This window comes from Hypanus sabinus, chromosome 5 (genome assembly GCF_030144855.1).
Source record: "Hypanus sabinus isolate sHypSab1 chromosome 5, sHypSab1.hap1, whole genome shotgun sequence".
In the NCBI taxonomy this organism is placed as follows: domain Eukaryota; kingdom Metazoa; phylum Chordata; class Chondrichthyes; order Myliobatiformes; family Dasyatidae; genus Hypanus; species Hypanus sabinus.
Window position 1 is genome coordinate 75,585,618 of NC_082710.1, and position 22,585 is coordinate 75,608,202.

General features: G+C 42.0%; 1 protein-coding gene across 1 annotated transcript in view; it reads left to right on the top strand.

Annotated features, from left to right (window-relative positions):
- Positions 1-22,585, top strand: part of LOC132394249 (signal-transducing adaptor protein 1-like) — a 108,146-nt gene that overhangs the window by 36,070 nt on the left and 49,491 nt on the right. The window contains exons 3-4 of the mRNA XM_059970134.1: positions 13,252-13,356; positions 17,296-17,352. Of these exons, the coding sequence (XP_059826117.1) occupies positions 13,252-13,356; positions 17,296-17,352 (162 nt within the window). The remainder of the gene's footprint in view (positions 1-13,251; positions 13,357-17,295; positions 17,353-22,585) is intronic.

Consider the following 22,585-nt stretch of genomic DNA (forward strand, 5'->3'; position numbering starts at 1 on the left):
TTTAAGACCAAAATTGGGCCATTGAAGACAGAAATGGGTGAATTTATTATGGGGAACGAGGAAATGGCATACGAGTTGAACAGGTACTTTGGATCTGTCTTCACTAGGGAAGACACAAACAATCTCCCAGATGTAATAGTGGCCAAAGGAACTAGGGTAAAGGATGAACTGAAGGAAATTTATATTGGGCAAGAAATGGTGTTGGATAGACTGTTGAGTCTGAAGGCTGATAAGTTCCCGAGACCTGATGGTCTGCATCCCAGGGTACTTAAAGAGGTGGCTCTAGAAATCGCGGACACATTGGTAATCATTTTCCAATGTTCTATAGATTCAGGAACAGTTCCTGCTGATTGGAGGGTGGCTAATGTTGTCCCACTTTTCAAGAAAGGAGGGAGAGAGAAAACAGGGAATTATAGACCGATTAGCCTGACATCAGTGGTGGGAAAGATGCTGGAGTCAATTATAAAAGAGGAAATTACGACACATTTGGATAGCAGTAGAAGGATCAGTTTGAGTCAGCATGGATTTATGAAGGGAAAATCATGCTTGACTAATCTTCTGGAGTTCTTTGAGCATGTAACTATGAAAATGGACAAGGGAGAGCCAGTGGATGTAGTGTACCTGGACTTCCAGAAAGCTATTGATAAAGTCCCACATAGGAGATTAATGGGCAAAATTAGGGCACATGGTATTGGGGGCAGAATACTGACATGGATTGAAAATTGGCTGGCTGACAGGAAACAAAGAGTAGTGATTAACGGGTCCCTTTCGGAATGGCAGGCTGTGACCAGTGGGGTACTGCAAGGTTCGGTGCTGGGACCGCAGCTGTTTACAATATACATTAATGATTTAGATGAAGGGATTAAAAGTAACATTAGCAAATTTTCTGATGACACAAAGCTGGGTGGCAGTGTGAAATGTCAGAAGGATGTTATGAGAATACAGGGTAACTTGGACAGGTTGGGTGAGTGGGCAAATGTATGGCAGATGCAGTTTAATATGGATAAATGTGAGGTTATCCACTTTGGTGGCAAGAACAGGAAGGCAGATTACTATCTAAATGGAGTCAAGTTAGGAAAAGGGGAAGCACAATGATATCTAGGTGTTCTTGTACATCAGTCAATGAAAGCAAGCATGCAGGTACAGCAGGCAGTGAAGAAAGCTAATGGCATGCTGGCTTTTATAACAAGAGGAATTGAGTATAAGAGTAAAGAACTCTGCAGCTGTACAGAGTCCTGGTGAGACCACACCTGGAGTATTGTGTGCAGTTTTGGTCTCCAAATTTGAGGAAGAACATTCTTTCTATTGAGGGAGTGCAGCGTAGGTTCACAAGGTTAATTCCCGGAATGGCGGGACTGTCATATGTTGAAAGATTGGAGCGACTGGGCTTGTATACACTGGAATTTAGAAGGGTGAGAGGGGATCTGATTGAAACATATAAAATTATTAAGGGATTGGACACACTGGAGGCAGGAAGCATGTTCCCACTGATGGGTGAGTCCAGAACTAGAGCCCACAGTTTAAGAATAAGGGGTAGGCCATTTAGAACAGAGATGCGGAAAAACTTTTTCACCCAGAGAGTGGTGGATATGTAGAATGCTTTGCCCCAGAAGGCAGTGGAGGCCAAGTCTCTGGATGCATTCAAGAGAGAGTTAGATAGAGCTTTTATAGATAGCGGGGTCAAGGGATATGGGGAGAGGGCAGGAATGGGGTACTGATTGTGTATGATCAGCCATGATCACAGTGAAGGGCGGTGCTGGCTAGAAGGGCCGAATGGCCTACTCCTGCACCTACTGTCTATTGTCTATTATAGTCAGCTGCCATGCTGGCATAGTCAACCCCTATCTGTCTGACCTCGGCAGCTGGCCGTGAGAGGCAATTGGTCACGGCATTATTTTACTCCTTGATATGTTGTATATCTCTTGTGAACGCTGATATGTAGGTTAGGTGGTGTTGCTACCATGCAGACAAAAATTCTAATATTTTGGCTATTGTGTGCACGAGGGGTTTGTGGTCAACAAACATTGTGAAATGGTGACCCTCTAGAAGCAAACAAAAATAGCAGACAGCCGGATAGAGACCGAGAAGTTCCTGGTCAAACGTGCTATCCTTTCAGGGGGATGGAGCTGTCAGCTGAAGAAGGTGAGCGGCTGCCAAACTCTGTGCACAGCACCCACAGCACAGTCTGAAGCTTCAGTAGCAATGACCTCGGGTGCATTGGGGAGCAGGTGTGTCAGTAGGGTCGTGATAGAAAGAGCTTTCATCAACTATCCTGGTCATGTCCACTGACCAGTCAAGCACGTGATGAGTTATTGCCTTTAAGTGCACTAAACAGGGGAAGAATAAATTCAGCATCTTATGGAATGAAGCAGTGATAGAAATTCACCATGCTTCAAAACTCCTGTAGTTCTTTAGTAGTTTGGGGAGATGGGAAATCCATAATAGCAATTACTTTTGGCAGGGTGTTTGCACCTTCCACGGAGATGTGATGGCCAAGGAAGTCAATGATTTACAGCCCAAACTGGCATTTAGCAGGGTTAATAATCAACTCATGTTGGTTTAAGTGCTCAAAAAGTGTGCGGAGATTGAAATTTGTGTTTGGATTTGGACTCATTGGCAACAAGTAGCCTCTAACTAGATCAACTTTGAAAAAAATTACCTGTCTGGCTAAATGTGCCAAAAAGTCCTGAATGGGTGGGACCGGGCAACAATCAGGGATGGTGGGCTTGTTAAGGCATCAATAATCACCAGGTCGGCAGCAGTCACCATTGGAATTAGGGACCATATGGAGGGATGAAGCCCAGGGGCTATTTGACTGGTGTACAATGTCGAGTCTCTCCATGTTGGCAAACTCAGCCATTGCAGCTGCCAGCTTTCCTGGGTCCAGTCTACGTGCACGGGCATGGACTCGTGGGCCAGTTGTGGAAATGTGGTGCTTGACCCCATGTTTTGCTACTGTAGTGGAGAATGTGGGCTGGTGAGCTTTGGGAATTCTCTCAGCAGTTGAGTAAATTCATGTATGGTGGTGTTATGCATTGTGGGGAACTTACTGGGGGAGCAGGGTAATGACCCAAATTCACAAGTTGGCATTTCTTAAGATTAACTAACAGTCCTTGGGCACGCAGGAAATCTGCATGGATCTGGGGGCCTTGCTGACCGGGCTTATCGAGGTAGAGAAAGGAGGAATGATACACTGCTGCCCGGCTGAGTGTAGACTACCAGCTATTTTAGCAAGCTCCCTATAGTCCTTCACATGTGCATTAGCGAGGTCTATGTGAACTTGATCAGGCATTATCTATATGAAGAGTTCTTTAAAAATAAAGCCAGGATGGTGATTGCCCAGGAGAAACAGCATATGGTCCATTAGCTCTGAAGGTTTACTGTTGCTGAGACTGGGAAAGGAGAGCAACAGATTGGCATGCTCGGAATCTGATAGTCGAAAGGTCTGTGAAAGATGAGTTTTTAGCGACTGGTACTTATTGTGTTCAGGCGGGTGTTCCAGTAGATTCACCACTCTCTGAGCCATGGAGTTACTGAATAACACTAAGACATAGAAATATTTGGTGTTTTTGGCAGAGATTTCTCACAGGGCAATCTGGGACCCAGCTTATACAAACCACACAACAGCATTTTGCCCCCAAAACTCTGACAATTTCCAAGTGACGATGTTGGCTGACATATTGGTCCCAGAGAAATGGGGTTCCTCTGTTTAAGAAGGGCAACAAGGATAATACAGTAAAGTATCGGTCTAGCAAAGTATTGGTAAAGTACATCAGTGGTAGTGAAAATGATTTTTACGTACGACATTTACTCGCAATTGCATAAGCAGGGTTCAATTGTGATAGCATGCCTTTGCGTGGGGCAGGTCAGCCTTACAAATTTGATTGATTTTTTTGAGGAGGTGATTGTTGAAAGTAGGGCAGTCAATATTGTCTACATGGACTTTGGTAAGGCAGTTGACAAAGTCCCTCCTAGTAGGCTAATCAAAAAGATCATGGGATACAGAACAACATGGTGGATTGGATTCAGAATAGGCCATATAGAAGAGAAAGTTTTGAAGCAGGGGCATTTATCTGACTGGGGGCCCATGACAAGTAGTATTCTTTAGGGATCTGTGCTGGGACCTTAGTTGCTTGTGATATACAAATGATTTGGAATAAGATGTAGAGCGGCTGTCTAGTAAATATGCAGATGTCACAGGTATTAGCAGCATTGTGGATGGTGAAGAAGGCTACAACAGTGTATGTATAGATCATGTGGAAATAGACACAGAGAAACGGCTGATGCAGTTTAATCAAAGTGTTAGACATTGCACCTTTGGAGTATACAGGACTATTTGGAGCATTGATGTACAGGAGGACCTTGTGATTGAAGTCCATAGCTCTCTAAAATCAACAACACAAGTAGATAGAGGGTCAAGAAGGGATATATCATGCTTGCCTTCATCAGTTGGAGCATTGAGTTTTAAAGCGAGGAAGACATAGAACAGCTGTATATAATTCTGATTAGGTTGAATTTTGGAGTATTGTGGAGCTTTCTAGTTTCCCATTATAGAATGGATGTGAAAGTTTTAGAGAGGGTGTAGAAGGGATTCATCAAGATATTGACTGGATTAGAGAGCTAAAAGGAAACACTGGAAAAACACTTTTGTCCCCTTCACCAATCTTTGGTCCCTTCTCCCTCCTCCATCCACCAACTTCACATACAGGTCTATTTTACCCCTTGACCTCTCAGCAGGTTCCAAATGTTCATTTCTCTCTTCTCCTCCGATGGTGTGCATTCTCATCTCTTTTACTTATCAGAGTCCCCATTTATTCAGATTCAGATTCAGTTTATTGTCATTTAGAAACCACAAATGCAATGCAGTTAAAAAATGGGACAACGTTCCTCCAGAATGATATCACAAGAGCACATGACAAAACAGACTACACCAGAAAATCCACATAACGTTTGGCAATCCCCAATCCAGAGACCGGAGAGGCTGCTGCATATTAATATCGCGCTACCATCTCCTTGTGTCTTCACACTTCCTACCTCTACCTTGCTCTATGGTTTCATTCCTTCTTCCTCCCTCTTTATCTGCTTCCACCTATCATTCTTTGTCCCACACAGGAGATTAGTGTGAAAAATTAGAGCACATGGTATTGGGGGTAGGGTACTGACATGGATAGAAAATTGTTTGGCAGACAGGAAACAAAGAGTAGGGATTAACAGGTCCCTTTCAGAATGGCAGGCAGCGACTAGTGGAGTACTGCAAGGCTCGGTACTGGGACCGCAGCTATTTACAATATACATTAATGATTTAGCTGAAGGGATTAAAAGTAATATTAGCAAATTTGCAGATGACACAAAGCTGGGTGGCAGTGTGAAATATGAGGAGGCTATTATGAGAATGCAGGGTGACTTGGACAGGTTGGGTGAGTGGGCAGATGCAGTTTAATGTGGATAAATGTGAGGTTATCCACTTTGGTGGTAAGAACAGGAAGGGAGATTACTATCTGAGTGTGTCAGGTTAGGAAAAGGGGAAGTACAATGAGATCTAGATGTCCTTGTTCTTCAGTCACTGAAAGTAAGCATGCAGGTACAGCAGGCAGTGAAGAAAGCTAATGACATGTTGGCCTTCATTACAAGGGGAGTTGAGTAGTGGAGCAAAGAGGTCCTTCTTCAGCTGTACAGGGCCCTGGTGAGACCATACCTGGAGTATTGTGTGCAGTTTTGGTCTCCAAATTTGAGGAAGAACATTCTTTCTATTGAGGGAGTGCAGCGTAGGTTCACAAGGTTAATTCCTGGAATGGCGGGACTGTCATATGTTGAAAGGTTGGAGCGACTGGGCTTGTATACACTGGAATTTAGAAGGGTGAGAGGGGATCTGATTGAAACATATAAAATTATTAAGGGATTGGACACACTGGAGGCAGGAAGCATGTTCCCACTGATGGGTGAGTCCAGAACTAGAGCCCACAGTTTAAGAATAAGGGGTAGGCCATTTAGAACAGAGATGCGGAAAAACTTTTTCACCCAGAGAGTGGTGGATATGTAGAATGCTTTGCCCCAGAAGGCAGTGGAGGCCAAGTCTCTGGATGCATTCAAGAGAGAGTTAGATAGAGCTTTTATAGATAGCGGGGTCAAGGGATATGGGGAGAGGGCAGGAATGGGGTACTGATTGTGTATGATCAGCCATGATCACAGTGAAGGGCGGTGCTGGCTAGAAGGGCCGAATGGCCTACTCCTGCACCTACTGTCTATTGTCTATTATAGTCAGCTGCCATGCTGGCATAGTCAACCCCTATCTGTCTGACCTCGGCAGCTGGCCGTGAGAGGCAATTGGTCACGGCATTATTTTACTCCTTGATATGTTGTATATCTCTTGTGAACGCTGATATGTAGGTTAGGTGGTGTTGCTACCATGCAGACAAAAATTCTAATATTTTGGCTATTGTGTGCACGAGGGGTTTGTGGTCAACAAACATTGTGAAATGGTGACCCTCTAGAAGCAAACAAAAATAGCAGACAGCCGGATAGAGACCGAGAAGTTCCTGGTCAAACGTGCTATCCTTTCAGGGGGATGGAGCTGTCAGCTGAAGAAGGTGAGCGGCTGCCAAACTCTGTGCACAGCACCCACAGCACAGTCTGAAGCTTCAGTAGCAATGACCTCGGGTGCATTGGGGAGCAGGTGTGTCAGTAGGGTCGTGATAGAAAGAGCTTTCATCAACTATCCTGGTCATGTCCACTGACCAGTCAAGCACGTGATGAGTTATTGCCTTTAAGTGCACTAAACAGGGGAAGAATAAATTCAGCATCTTATGGAATGAAGCAGTGATAGAAATTCACCATGCTTCAAAACTCCTGTAGTTCTTTAGTAGTTTGGGGAGATGGGAAATCCATAATAGCAATTACTTTTGGCAGGGTGTTTGCACCTTCCACGGAGATGTGATGGCCAAGGAAGTCAATGATTTACAGCCCAAACTGGCATTTAGCAGGGTTAATAATCAACTCATGTTGGTTTAAGTGCTCAAAAAGTGTGCGGAGATTGAAATTTGTGTTTGGATTTGGACTCATTGGCAACAAGTAGCCTCTAACTAGATCAACTTTGAAAAAAATTACCTGTCTGCCTAAATGTGCCAAAAAGTCCTGAATGGGTGGGACCGGGCAACAATCAGGGATGGTGGGCTTGTTAAGGCATCAATAATCACCAGGTCGGCAGCAGTCACCATTGGAATTAGGGACCATATGGAGGGATGAAGCCCAGGGGCTATTTGACTGGTGTACAATGTCGAGTCTCTCCATGTTGGCAAACTCAGCCATTGCAGCTGCCAGCTTTCCTGGGTCCAGTCTACGTGCACGGGCATGGACTCGTGGGCCAGTTGTGGAAATGTGGTGCTTGACCCCATGTTTTGCTACTGTAGTGGAGAATGTGGGCTGGTGAGCTTTGGGAATTCTCTCAGCAGTTGAGTAAATTCATGTATGGTGGTGTTATGCATTGTGGGGAACTTACTGGGGGAGCAGGGTAATGACCCAAATTCACAAGTTGGCATTTCTTAAGATTAACTAACAGTCCTTGGGCACGCAGGAAATCTGCATGGATCTGGGGGCCTTGCTGACCGGGCTTATCGAGGTAGAGAAAGGAGGAATGATACACTGCTGCCCGGCTGAGTGTAGACTACCAGCTATTTTAGCAAGCTCCCTATAGTCCTTCACATGTGCATTAGCGAGGTCTATGTGAACTTGATCAGGCATTATCTATATGAAGAGTTCTTTAAAAATAAAGCCAGGATGGTGATTGCCCAGGAGAAACAGCATATGGTCCATTAGCTCTGAAGGTTTACTGTTGCTGAGACTGGGAAAGGAGAGCAACAGATTGGCATGCTCGGAATCTGATAGTCGAAAGGTCTGTGAAAGATGAGTTTTTAGCGACTGGTACTTATTGTGTTCAGGCGGGTGTTCCAGTAGATTCACCACTCTCTGAGCCATGGAGTTACTGAATAACACTAAGACATAGAAATATTTGGTGTTTTTGGCAGAGATTTCTCACAGGGCAATCTGGGACCCAGCTTATACAAACCACACAACAGCATTTTGCCCCCAAAACTCTGACAATTTCCAAGTGACGATGTTGGCTGACATATTGGTCCCAGAGAAATGGGGTTCCTCTGTTTAAGAAGGGCAACAAGGATAATACAGTAAAGTATCGGTCTAGCAAAGTATTGGTAAAGTACATCAGTGGTAGTGAAAATGATTTTTACGTACGACATTTACTCGCAATTGCATAAGCAGGGTTCAATTGTGATAGCATGCCTTTGCGTGGGGCAGGTCAGCCTTACAAATTTGATTGATTTTTTTGAGGAGGTGATTGTTGAAAGTAGGGCAGTCAATATTGTCTACATGGACTTTGGTAAGGCAGTTGACAAAGTCCCTCCTAGTAGGCTAATCAAAAAGATCATGGGATACAGAACAACATGGTGGATTGGATTCAGAATAGGCCATATAGAAGAGAAAGTTTTGAAGCAGGGGCATTTATCTGACTGGGGGCCCATGACAAGTAGTATTCTTTAGGGATCTGTGCTGGGACCTTAGTTGCTTGTGATATACAAATGATTTGGAATAAGATGTAGAGCGGCTGTCTAGTAAATATGCAGATGTCACAGGTATTAGCAGCATTGTGGATGGTGAAGAAGGCTACAACAGTGTATGTATAGATCATGTGGAAATAGACACAGAGAAACGGCTGATGCAGTTTAATCAAAGTGTTAGACATTGCACCTTTGGAGTATACAGGACTATTTGGAGCATTGATGTACAGGAGGACCTTGTGATTGAAGTCCATAGCTCTCTAAAATCAACAACACAAGTAGATAGAGGGTCAAGAAGGGATATATCATGCTTGCCTTCATCAGTTGGAGCATTGAGTTTTAAAGCGAGGAAGACATAGAACAGCTGTATATAATTCTGATTAGGTTGAATTTTGGAGTATTGTGGAGCTTTCTAGTTTCCCATTATAGAATGGATGTGAAAGTTTTAGAGAGGGTGTAGAAGGGATTCATCAAGATATTGACTGGATTAGAGAGCTAAAAGGAAACACTGGAAAAACACTTTTGTCCCCTTCACCAATCTTTGGTCCCTTCTCCCTCCTCCATCCACCAACTTCACATACAGGTCTATTTTACCCCTTGACCTCTCAGCAGGTTCCAAATGTTCATTTCTCTCTTCTCCTCCGATGGTGTGCATTCTCATCTCTTTTACTTATCAGAGTCCCCATTTATTCAGATTCAGATTCAGTTTATTGTCATTTAGAAACCACAAATGCAATGCAGTTAAAAAATGGGACAACGTTCCTCCAGAATGATATCACAAGAGCACATGACAAAACAGACTACACCAGAAAATCCACATAACGTTTGGCAATCCCCAATCCAGAGACCGGAGAGGCTGCTGCATATTAATATCGCGCTACCATCTCCTTGTGTCTTCACACTTCCTACCTCTACCTTGCTCTATGGTTTCATTCCTTCTTCCTCCCTCTTTATCTGCTTCCACCTATCATTCTTTGTCCCACACAGGAGATTAGTGTGAAAAATTAGAGCACATGGTATTGGGGGTAGGGTACTGACATGGATAGAAAATTGTTTGGCAGACAGGAAACAAAGAGTAGGGATTAACAGGTCCCTTTCAGAATGGCAGGCAGCGACTAGTGGAGTACTGCAAGGCTCGGTACTGGGACCGCAGCTATTTACAATATACATTAATGATTTAGCTGAAGGGATTAAAAGTAATATTAGCAAATTTGCAGATGACACAAAGCTGGGTGGCAGTGTGAAATATGAGGAGGCTATTATGAGAATGCAGGGTGACTTGGACAGGTTGGGTGAGTGGGCAGATGCAGTTTAATGTGGATAAATGTGAGGTTATCCACTTTGGTGGTAAGAACAGGAAGGGAGATTACTATCTGAGTGTGTCAGGTTAGGAAAAGGGGAAGTACAATGAGATCTAGATGTCCTTGTTCTTCAGTCACTGAAAGTAAGCATGCAGGTACAGCAGGCAGTGAAGAAAGCTAATGACATGTTGGCCTTCATTACAAGGGGAGTTGAGTAGTGGAGCAAAGAGGTCCTTCTTCAGCTGTACAGGGCCCTGGTGAGACCATACCTGGAGTATTGTGTGCAGTTTTGGTCTCCAAATTTGAGGAAGAACATTCTTTCTATTGAGGGAGTGCAGCGTAGGTTCACAAGGTTAATTCCTGGAATGGCGGGACTGTCATATGTTGAAAGGTTGGAGCGACTGGGCTTGTATACACTGGAATTTAGAAGGGTGAGAGGGGATCTGATTGAAACATATAAAATTATTAAGGGATTGGACACACTGGAGGCAGGAAGCATGTTCCCACTGATGGGTGAGTCCAGAACCAGAGGACACAGTTTAAGAATAAGGGGTAGGCCATTTAGAATGGAGTTGAGGAAAAACTTTTTCACCCAGAGTTGTGGATCTGTGGAATGCTCTGCTTCAGAAGGCAGTGGAGGCCAATTCTCTGGATGCTTTCAAGAAAGAGTTAGATAGAGCCCTTAAAGATAGCAGAGTCAAGGAATATGGGGAGAAGGCAGGAACGGGTACTGATTGTGGATGATCAGCCATGATCACAGTGAATGGTGGTGCTGGCTCGATGGGCTGAATGGCCTACTCCTGCACCTATTGTCTATTGTCATTCATCTGCCGTTGTCTTCCAACTTCACCCCGGCTTGCCTCCCCTTCCTGGCACAACCTACATTTTACACCCTTCCTCAGTTCTTGGAGCCTGTTTCTGCCACTTGCCTTCTCACCTCCCATTTTCTGATCTCATTCAGGATTCTGCCCTGAGATAAGATCTACTTTTGTGTCTTTTACGTTTGCTTTTCATCTTGAATGAGGTGCTGGAGCAATTGGAACCTGTTTGGAGATTGTTTGGGTGCTTCAATGGTCTGCACTGAAGAGGATTCTAGGAGGCAGAGGCAGTGTGTGTGAATCTTGTGGTGAGAAGGCTGCAGGACTGGGTACAAGCCGATGTTCAACCCAATTAAACCTTCCATTGTTTGCCTAGTAAAGTGACAAGGGAGATTGAGGTGAATGCAGAAGGGCAGCACTGGCTGACTGCCTTTTGACCACTGGGGAACAATTTGCAGTCAAAGAGGGGAGACTGCCTTTTGACTGCTGGTGAGATTGCTCTGCTATCGGAGAAGGGAAACTGTCTTTTGATCACTGGTGGGTTTGCTCTGCTATCGGAGAGAGGAGACTGCCTTTTGAATGCTTGTGAGATCGCTCTGCTATTGGAGAGGGGAGACTGCCTTTTGATCACTGTGGATCGTTCTGTTGCCAGAGAGGGAAAGGCCTACTGCTGTGTCTGGAGAATGTTACCAAGCTTTTCTGCATTTTGGATAAGGACTTGGACTATAGACATCTTTTCAGTCTTATAATTTTTTTATGTTCTGTTTTTCTGGCCAGATGTTTCTCTGTTTTTTGTGTGCGGGGGAGGGTTGATGTTTCTGTTTCGTTTTTGTTCAGGGAGGATGGATTTGCAGGCTGATGATTGCACTGCCGTTCTTTCTTTCTTGGTTTCATGACAATTGGAAGAAGAAGTTCAGTGGTGTACACTTTGATAATAAATGTAACTTTGAACTGTCAGCAATTTCTTTCCTCCCACCAACGGTGCTCCACCCACTGAGCTCCTCCAATGGATCATTTGTTGCTCCAGGTTCCATCACCTGAGGACCCTTGTGTTTCCTTAAAGCAAACAATTCAACAGGCAGAGAGGTCAGAGCAGGACTGGGAGTGAGGAATTTCTGCATTTATTTTAATACAAGAACCCTGACAGATGAACAGAGGACATAGATTGTTGCATGGAACTGGGCTTTGTAGCTATTACAGAAACATGGTTTAGGGGTGGCAGGTCACTGTTTGATATACAAATTCAACAGGCATGATAGAGATGGGTGAGGGGGGGACAGAGTTGTCTTTTTGATGAGAGAGAACATCACAGCTAAACATAGAAAGGCTATTCCTGGCAAATCGTCCAATGTACCAATACGGGCAGAAACCTGAAATAAGAGGAGATTTTGATGAGATTGTATGAAAGGTCTCCCAGCAGTAGGTGGGTATTAGGGAGTTCTACAATTTCTCTCTCTTAGGATCCAACGTCAACTTGATCTTCTCAATCAAGCTTTACATTGAAAACAGCCATGGCTAACGTAACTTTGCCTTTTTGTCCCACTGTAATTTGTAGGCTACTGGCTACTGTCTGGAGGCTTTTATATAAGGCTTTTTAACCAGGGTCTTCTTACCCTCTCAGTTTCTGAGCTCTGCCACAATGATTCTACATCTTCATACATTGATGCCTCTCATAATTGTATCTAATCTACACCTAATGGTGATGTGCAGCTTAGAGGATATGGGCTGAATGCAGGAAATTGCGGTTATTTGGGTGGGCACTGTGGTTAGCCTGGACTTGTTGCACCAAAGGACCTCTACTTTGTTACTATACCTGAGAAGTATCTTCACTTGGTTAACCATGATTTATGTATTTAGCAAGCGAAATTTGAAACAGCTTTTGACAGGAGTTTTATGCCTTCATTAGTATATTTGTGATAGGGCATGCAGAGACATAGATGCTGCAGAACCCTTCCCCCCCCACTCCTCATCAATTACATTTACTCATCTGGGAAAAATCAAGTATAGGTGCTCGTGCACAACTCTACTGCATAGTATTAATATTAAGTGAGCCTGTTCATAGCTTTCTAAAGTCCAGTAAATTTAAATTCCTGGACACCTCTCTGAAAATATTGGAAAATTTGTAATCCAAAAATGAGTGCTGACTCTCTATATGAAGGTCTCTGCTTGAAAGAATTTTGAGAGAAATGTGCTGACATTTGAGAGAATGCTGAAGTGCTGAAGTATTGTCTTTTGAATAGATTTTTCTAATTCTACAAAACCATTGTAAAATTGATTGAGTTCTTCCTGGTGTCCATACTGGTTTTTATCATGGTTATTCATTTATCAAAATCATATTGCAGTTTCTGGAACTTTGGATGATACCACAATTCCTATATCACAAGATACTACACTTCAGAAGCAACTAATTGGCTGTGTAATTCACATATTTCATTCAAAAGAAAGGAACTGAAGCTTAGAGTAATTGTCACACTCAGTTTCAGGCTGGATTACAATAATGACTTTATTATGAATTTGTTACTGCATCTTTATAACTGTTTGTTCTGTTTGTTATTTTTCCAGTACACAGAAAAGCTGGATCTGCAGCATTTCATATCTATAGGAGATGACAGCAGCCAAGCAGCTGGCTTCCGACTGCATCTAGGCAACAGGGAGGTGAAACTGAAGGTATCTCAACTAAAGTTCTGATCTGTCCACATATTAACTTTGTTTCTTTATCACATTCGTTCTGTTGTTTTAATGCTCAAAATTATTTTGAATGGATTTGAAGACCATAAGACCATAAAATATAGGAGCAGAATTAGGCCATTTGGCCCATCGGGTCTGTTTGCCTTTTCATCATGGCTGATCCATTTCACTCTCAGCCCCAGTCTCCAGCCTTCTCCCCACACCCTTTCATGCCCTGACTAATCAAGAATCTATCAACCTGCCTTAAGTATACATAAAGACTTAACCTCCACAGCTGCCTGTGGCAATGAATTCCACAGATTCACTACTCTCTGGCAATCCTCTGTTCAGGGATTGTAACAGGGATAAGTCAGGTGAATTACATCAAATAATGTACCTCTGTTAAGGAATTGTAAAAAGAATTAGCCAGGTAGATCACAGGGTGGGGAATCTAATGACATTGGTAGGGATGTTATTGGAAAGGATTGTGGGGGCAGGATTAATCTACATTTGGAAACTGTGGATATCAGAACATAGAAAGCTGGATTTTCAGGGGACAAATAAGAACTTCTGATTCCAGTTTCAGCAGAGTGGTGGAGTCAGCAGTTTTAAAATTTGTTTTCCAGATATCAAAGAGAACCAGGCTGTAGTGGAGCAGCCATTTTTCTGAGTAGATGTGTTTGAGCTTGAGCGCTGTGTTTAAGTATGATGCTTCAGTTTGTGTGGCTTCCGTAGGAGAAGAGAAATCAGATTCAGGCAAGGCAGGAGGGATGGGAGCCATAACATCAGCTGAGAAAGTGGAGGGATTAAGAGGAATGTTGATGTCATGCTTGGTATTTCTGTAAAGACAGAGTAATAGACAAGATGGGATGGACTGGTTGAAGTGTTTTTATTTTGATTTTAGGAGTATTATAGGTAAAGGTGATAAACTGAGCATGGATCAATATATGGAATATAGCCATTGGAGAGACTTGGTTGAGAGAGGGGCAGGAATGGATACTTAATGTAGCAAAATTTCAATGTTTTAGGAAAGATAGAGCAGGAGGTAAAAAGGGGAGTGGTGGGGTTGGGACAATATCACAGCTTTACTCAGAGGGGATATAATGGAGAACTTATCCATTGAGTTTAAATGCGCAGAACTCAAAAAATAAGAAAGGTACAATCATTCTGATGGCAAGTTCTCTTACAGCTTTATAAAGCTCTGGTTAAGCTGCATCTAGAGCTTTGCATTCATTTCTGGCCACTCCGTTATAGGAAGGATATGGTGGCTATGAACAAGGTGCAGAAGCTGTTTTACTAGGATACTGCCTGGTTTAGAGGGATGTGCTAGAAGAGAGGTTGGATAACTGCTTTTTCTCTCTCTGTATTGGTGGAAGATGAGAGGAGACAGGATGGACATTCATGAGAGGTATAGAGTGGATAGACTTTTTCCCCAAGTCTAGATGACGTCATTTAAGTTGAGGACTGGTAAGTTCCAAGGGAATTCAGAGAAAATGACGGATGACTAGAATGTGCTGCCAGGATGATAGAGTGATAAATATGATACCAAGATCCATTGAAAAGCTTCTTGGATAGACACAGATACAGAGAATGGAGGCAAATGTATATTGTGCAGATAGAAGGGATAGTATATTTAAGTGGGTGCTGTGCATGAACAGTTAGTCGGAAGGATGCAGCAACTTCTCGCCTTCTTCAGCCGGCAGCTCCATCCCCTTGAAAGAAAGTACAGCACACTTGACCATGAGCTTCTCGGTCTCTATATGGCTCTCCAACATTTTTGTTTCCTTCCAGAGGACGTAATAATCTCTTGTAACTGACCAATTTCCATGGAATTAGGAGTGCTGAGGTTGGATTGTGGTTTCAGTTTGCACTCAGTAGAGCAGTTGCCCCTATTCTACTTGCTAATCTAGCCCACATCTTTATTCACTTAGTTCAATTCCACGTGTCTTAATCCAGATTGATTTTGATACAGAGAAGTGTGAAGTGTTGCACTTTGGGTGGCCAAACCAGGATATGACTTGTACAGTGAATAGCAGGGCACCAAGGAGCATGGCGGAAAAGACGGATCTGGGAATTCAGATCCATAGTTCTTTGAAGGTGATGTAGCAGGTAGATAGGGTCGTAAAGAGAACTTTCAGCACATTGCCCTTTATAAATCAAAGTGCTAAGTACAGGAGTTGGGATGTTATGTTTTAGTTGGAGTATTGTGTGCTGTTCTGGTCACCTCATTACAGGAGAGACAGCAATAAGATTGAAAGAGTGCAAAGAAAATTTACAAGGATGTTACAGGATCTTGATGTATAGGAAAAGGTTCAACAAGTTAGGAGTGAGGAGAATGAGGGGAGATTTGATAGGGTATACAAATTTATGTGGGGTATAGCTAGGGTAAATTCAAGCAAGGTTTTTCCACTGAGGTTGAGTAACACTAGAACTAGAGGATAGGTTAAGGGTGAAAGGTGAAATATTTAAGGGCAACATGAGGGGGAACTTCTTCACTCAGCGGGTGGAGTGTGGATCAAGCTGGTTGATGGAGGTTTAATTTCAACAGTTAAGAGAAGTTTGAATCAGTACATGGAGAGAGGGGTATTGAAGGCTTTGGTCTAGGAGCACGTTGATGGAACTGGGCAGTAAAATACTTTGCCGAAGAGCCTGTTTCTATGCTGTAGTGCTTTATAACTTAATGTCTCACTGATTCTGGACTTGGTTATACTATGGAGCACCAGCTAAATATTGTGTTGGCTAAGGAGCATTTATACCGTATTGCAGAGTGGGTTATGGTTTGGAATGCTGGGTAAGTTCAGTTCAGCCATGTTTGCCATCAAGATCCTGTGCTCACCTTTTCATATGCCATGATCCTCTTTGGCAGCCCAGTGAAGCCTATGACCCTTCTCAAAATAATGTATTTAAATATATAAAATAAAGTACATAGGATTACTAAACTAATTATATTGAAATACAGTTATCAAAATATTAATATTCATATCTGTGCCTGCGGTCATATTCGATCTAGAGGCAGTCTGATAACTACTGCAATTTCAAAGTTGCAATGAGCATGCTGTAAATGATATTTTGAGATATTTATAACAACATGCGATATGAAAATATCTGTGATTTCTATTGGTGACAAAATCACAGGTATTGCTAATACTGTGATGGCTTATTGCCTACATTCATAATGGAAGGAAATGCTGAATTTCGGTTAGAACTTAATGCAAATAAAGATGTAAATTTTTCCCATCCAAGTTCATGGATCCCTGGGATCTATCCACAGGCTCCAGGTTAAGAACTCCCAGATGTCTTGAAGACAGGTTTTAGTTAGTTCTAAAATGTTAAAGTCCTTTATTACAAAGGTGGTTTTCAGCACCCCTCTAGGAAGCTATATACTTCTTTTTCATGCAGTACAGTAAGAGCCAATTCAACACATTGTGACTGCTTGAAAGAACATTGAATTTATTCTTATTTCCCTCTTCTGCCCTTTTGGCCATGCAAATCTTTTAGTTCCAGTTCCAATATATATCCAGTTCCTTTTTTACTGTTCAGTTGCATCTAAGGTAGTGGATCCCAGGTCACAAGAACTTGTATATGTAAAAGAAATCTCATGTTCATTTTGATTCACTTGATCATCTTCCAGAAGGAAAAACCTTTCAGAAAGTTTCTTGTTTTTTGCTTTACCATTTCTATTAAACTCTTTGCTCTCAGGAGAATAATCCCAGTTTTTGTCATTGCAGAGTGTGGTTATTGTTTCAAGCTCATTTTGATTTTTCTTTTTGTTGTTTGTTGAAATTTCAACAATAAGGGATATTACAGTTTAATTATTGCATCATGGCATTCTGACTTCATGTGGAATTGCATGACTTCAGTTACTGAAGTATATACAATATTGTCGACACTTTACAATGACATGCACTTGTTGTAATTTTACTTTCATATTATCTCCAGGCTGAAAACATTGAAACTAGAGAAGAATGGAAAGGTTATATCTTTGTGGTCACTCAGGTATGAATCTTGTTTTTGGAGCATGTTTCTATTTTAAATGTTGTCTATTAATTTTATGAGAGTATTGGAATTATAACCTAATATAGTTTACTGCTAAGGTTGGTTTAGTAAAAGGAATTTACACAAACGTAAATTGTATAGAGGAACCCCTGTATGAATCCTCAAGATTTAGTGTTGGCTCGTCCTAACCTGATTGGACTACAACATGGAAATTACTTTTATCTTTGAAGGTTGCAGTTTAAGACTTAATTTTATCTGGTGAGAAAAACATGTCAAAAATGACAATTAACCCAATTCCTTTTTTTTTCTAAAGTAAACTTCACTCAGAAAAGTATATACAAGCGCAGTGCATGGTTTTATGTATTATGGTATTCATAACAGTTCATAGTATAATGAGTTCTGTACAATTGGTAGGATCCATATACTTTGTGTACATCACAAAATTGCCACGTGTGAATTTCTGGTATGATAGAAACTTTCGGTGTACAAGAAGTTTCTAAGCCCCAATTGTCTTGTGGCAGAGAAACTCCAGAGAGCAGACCTTCTCCACACTGAGCTTAAGTGTGTCCCTTAGGACACACTGCTGCAGCATCAGAAGTGTCACTCATCAGCATTCCATTATGGACATCTTGAACTGGTAGGCTAACAAGTTTTAGTCAGACAAAAAACATCTTTCACCAAGCTGCTGATGTCCTAGCAGTACTTGAATTCTTTCTTGGCCTGTGCCTCAGGAGGTCTCTGTTCTGCAGTTGTTTGAGATGTGTAAGACATATTCTTCTCCAAACTTCTTTGCAAAGACACAGTATACAGAGAAGTGGGTGGCTATCTTATCCTCACTGCAGCTGGTCCACTGGCAGAGTGTATTGGGACTGGGATTCCTACCATAAAGGAAAGATCTGACAGGCAAAATAAGGTTCTACATTACAGGTTACTGTGGAAGATTAGTTAGAGTCATAGAAAACTACAGCATAGAAACAAGTCCTCAGGCCCATCTAGTCCAAGCTGAAAACTATTTCAACTTTCAATTCCAATGACCCCCACCAGTAACATAGCTATCCATATCCCTACAATCCATATACCTATCCAAACTTCTCTTAAACATTGTAATCGAGTTCGCATGGAGCATTCGTGCTGGCAACTCATTCCACACTCTCACCACCCTCTGAGTGAAGAGGTTTCACCTTCTCTTTTCACCTTTCATCCTTAAAATCCATGACCTCTGGTTATAATTCACCCAGCCTCAGTGAAAAGCCTGCTGGTGTTTGCCCTATCCATATACCTCATAATTTTGTGTATCTCTATTAAATCTCCTCTAAATCTTCTACATTCTAAAGAATACTGTCCTAACCTATTCAAACTTTCCTTATAACTCAGTCCTCCAGACCTGGCAAAATCCTTGTAAAATTTCTTTGCACTCCTTCAACCTTGTTTACATCCTCCCTGTAGGTAGGTGACAAAAACTGCCCACGATACTCCAATTTAGGCTTCAGCAATGTCTTATACAATTTCAACATAACACCCATCTCCTGTACTCAATACTTTATTTATGAAGGCCAATGTGCCAAAAGCTTTTTTTTATGACCCTTTCTACCTGTGACACCACTTTCAATGAATTATTTACCTGCATTCCCAGATCCCTTTGTTCTACCACACTCCTCAGTGCCCTACCGTTCATTGTGTAAGACCTACCCTGGTTGGTCCTACCGAAGTGCAAAACTCACACTTGTCCGCAAGAAATTTCATCTGCCATTTTCAGCCCATTTTTTCCAGCTGATGCAGATCCCATCTGCAAACCATGATAACCTATCTCACTGTCTACTACACCCCTAAACTTGGTATCATCTGCAAATTTGCTGATTCAGTTTACCACATTATCACCAGATCATTGATATAGATGACAAACAACAATGGACCCAGCACCAATCCCTGCAGCACTCCACTAGTCACAGTCCTCCAGTCAGAGAGGCAACAATCTACTATCACTCCCTGACTTCTTCCACAAAGCCAATGTCTATTCCAATTTGCTACGTCATTCTGAATGCCCAGTGACTGAACCTTCTTGACCAGCGTCCCATGCGGGTCCTTGTCAAATCCATGTAGACAACGTCCACTGCCTTGCCTTCATCCACTTTTCTCTAACTTACTCAAAAAATTCTGTAAGATTGGTTAAATATGACCTACCATGCACGAGGCCATGCTGACTATCCTTAATCAGTCCATATCTATCCAAATACATTTATATATCTGGTCCCTTAGAATACCTTCCAATATTCCAACAACTGATATCAGACTCACTGGCCTATAATTTCCTGGTATCTGTTCAGAGCCTTTTTAAAACAATGGAACAATATGGGCTATCTGCCAGTCCTCTGGTATCTCTCCTGTTGCTAAGGATGGTATAAATATCTGTTAGTGCCCTGATAATTTTTGCAATTGTTCCTATGGTCCAAGGGAACATCTTTTCAGGCCCTGGGGGTTTATCTACCCTCGTTTGGCTCAGGATAGCAAACATTTCTGCTCTGTAATCTGTACAGGGTCCATGAAATCACACCGATTTTGCCTCAATTCTATAGACATCTCCTGAGTAAATACACAGGCAAAGAATTCATTTAAGATCTGTTTTGCTCCACACATGGATTACCATTCTGATCTTCCAGAGGACCAATTTTGTCCCTAGCAAATCTTTTGCTCTTAACATATCTGTAGAATCCCTTAGGATTCTCCTTCACCTTGTCTGTTCGAGCAGCTTCATGCCTTCTTTTAGCTTTCTTGATTTCTTGCATTTCTTGCACTCCATATGTACCTCACTTGTTCCTGCTTGCCTATACCTGCTACGCACCTCCTTTTTTTCTCTGAACCAAGGCTTTAATAGCTCTTGAAAATCTAGGTTCCCTACACTTGTTATGTTTACCTTCTATTCTGACAGGCATATACAAGCTTTTTGAAGGTTTCCCATGTTCCAAGTACACCTTTGCCAGAAAACAGCCTGTCCCAATCCGCACTTGTCAGATCATTTCTGATACCATCAAAATTGGCCTTTCTCCAATTTAGAATCTCAACAAGAACTACCTCTTTGCATATTTACTTTGAAACTAATGGTATTGTGGTCAGAGGCTGCAAAGTGTCCCCCTACATAAACTTGTGTCATCTGTCCTGTTTCATTCCCTAATTGCAGATCCAGTATTGCATGCTCTCTTGTTGGGACTTCTATGTAGTGATGAAGGAAACTTTCCTGAACACATTTGACAACTCTATCCCATCCAGTCCTTCTACAGTATGGGATTCCCAGTCAATATGTGGAAGATTAAAATCACCTACAATAACAACCTTATGTTTCTTGCAACGGTCCGTGATCTCTCTACAAATGTGTCACTCCAAATCCCTCTGACTGTAATATAGCCCTATTAATATGGTCATACCTTACTTATTTCTCAGTTCCACCCATAATGCCTCACTAAACAAGTTTTCCAGTCTGTCCTAACTGAGCACTGCCATGATATTTTCCCTGATGACTAATGTCAACCACTCCCCCCACCTTTAATCCCTCCCATTCTGTCACATCTAAAATTCAATGAAACCCTGGAATATTGGGCTGCCAGTCCTGCTCCTCCTGCAACCAAGTCTCACTAATAGTTACAACGTCATAATTCCTGTTGTTGATTACATGATGTACAGGGCAAACCAACTAATTGGATGCATTATTAGCTTGAAGGTAGGAATCAGAGTGGGATGCCTGCAGGTTGATTCTTGGACTAGAGGGCTGTGACTAGTGGTGTGTGTCAAGTTGGTGCTGAGCATCGAACATCACAGCACAGTATGGACCTTGTAGAAGATATAGAACACAGAACAGTATGGACCTTGTAGAAGATATAGAACACAGAACAGCACAGTATGGACCTTGTAGAAGATATAGAACACAGAACAGCACAGTATGGACCTTGTAGAAGATATAGAACACAGAACAGTATGGACCTTGTAGAAGATATAGAACACAGAACAGCACAGTATGGACCTTGTAGAAGATATAGAACACAGAACAGTATGGACCTTGTAGAAGATATAGAACACAGAACAGCACAGTATGGACCTTGTAGAAGATATAGAACACAGAACAGCACAGCTCAGGAACAGGCCTTACGGCCCACAATGTTATGCCAATCCAGCTAAAAAGCAAATCAAAAGCACAAAAACACTCATTCCACCTAGCTATACTATTTCCATATCCCTCCATCTTACTTATGTCCATGTGCCTGTCCAAACATCGCTTAAAAAGTACTAATATATTTGCCTCTACCACCATACCAGGCAGTACCTTCCAGGCATCTGAGTAAAAAAAACCTATCCCTCACATCTCCTTTGCATGTACCGCTCTTTGTTCTCTGGTATTAGACATTTGATCTTTCGATTCATGACCTACCCTTGACTACATAACCGTCCATTTTTCACTTGGCTTGGTTAGTAAGTTTGAAGATGACACTAAAATATGTGGTATCATAATCAATAAAGAAGGTTAATAAGAATTACAGTGGGATCCTTTTCTGCTGGGGTAGTGGGGCAACAAATGGCAAATGGAGTTTAATTTGGATAAATTGGACGTGTTGCATTTTGGAAAGTCAAATCACGATAGGACTTGTTAGATCGGGAGATAATGTCATCAAAAAGATTGTTTGGAAGTCAAGAATGTGGTATAAATTTTACAGTGACAACCATTTAATTAGATGTTCAACATAGTACAGGTCAGACAGGGTCAGTTTGTACCAGCAAGCAAGGCAAGTGAAGAAATAACAAAGGGTCTTGAGCACATTCTTTACTTTTATCCTGCAAACTGGTCTGGACCAGTACTGACTGATTCACCTTTCTGCTTTACAGAAAATGAAACTACAGAAGTACAGAACCAAGTGTACTCCAAATTAATATAGATGTTTACAGACAAATAGCCGATTATACAAAGTTATAAGCAAGTTCAAGAAATGCTGAAACTGCGAGTAAAACACAATAAAAGCAACATTCTGGACCCTAATCCAATAGTTCTCCCTTTAATTCTAAATTGATATTTTGAATCAGTGCATGTAAAATTTGAGGTACTGAAACTTGGCAAAAAGTGTCAAGAGGAATACATAATTATGTCTAGAGCTTGGTGGCTTTGTTTGACTTCTCCTTCCTAGTTAATGACTCATTCTCTGTAGCTGACTTAATCTCTAAGCTTTCTTTCTCCATTTTTTACTTGTTGTTG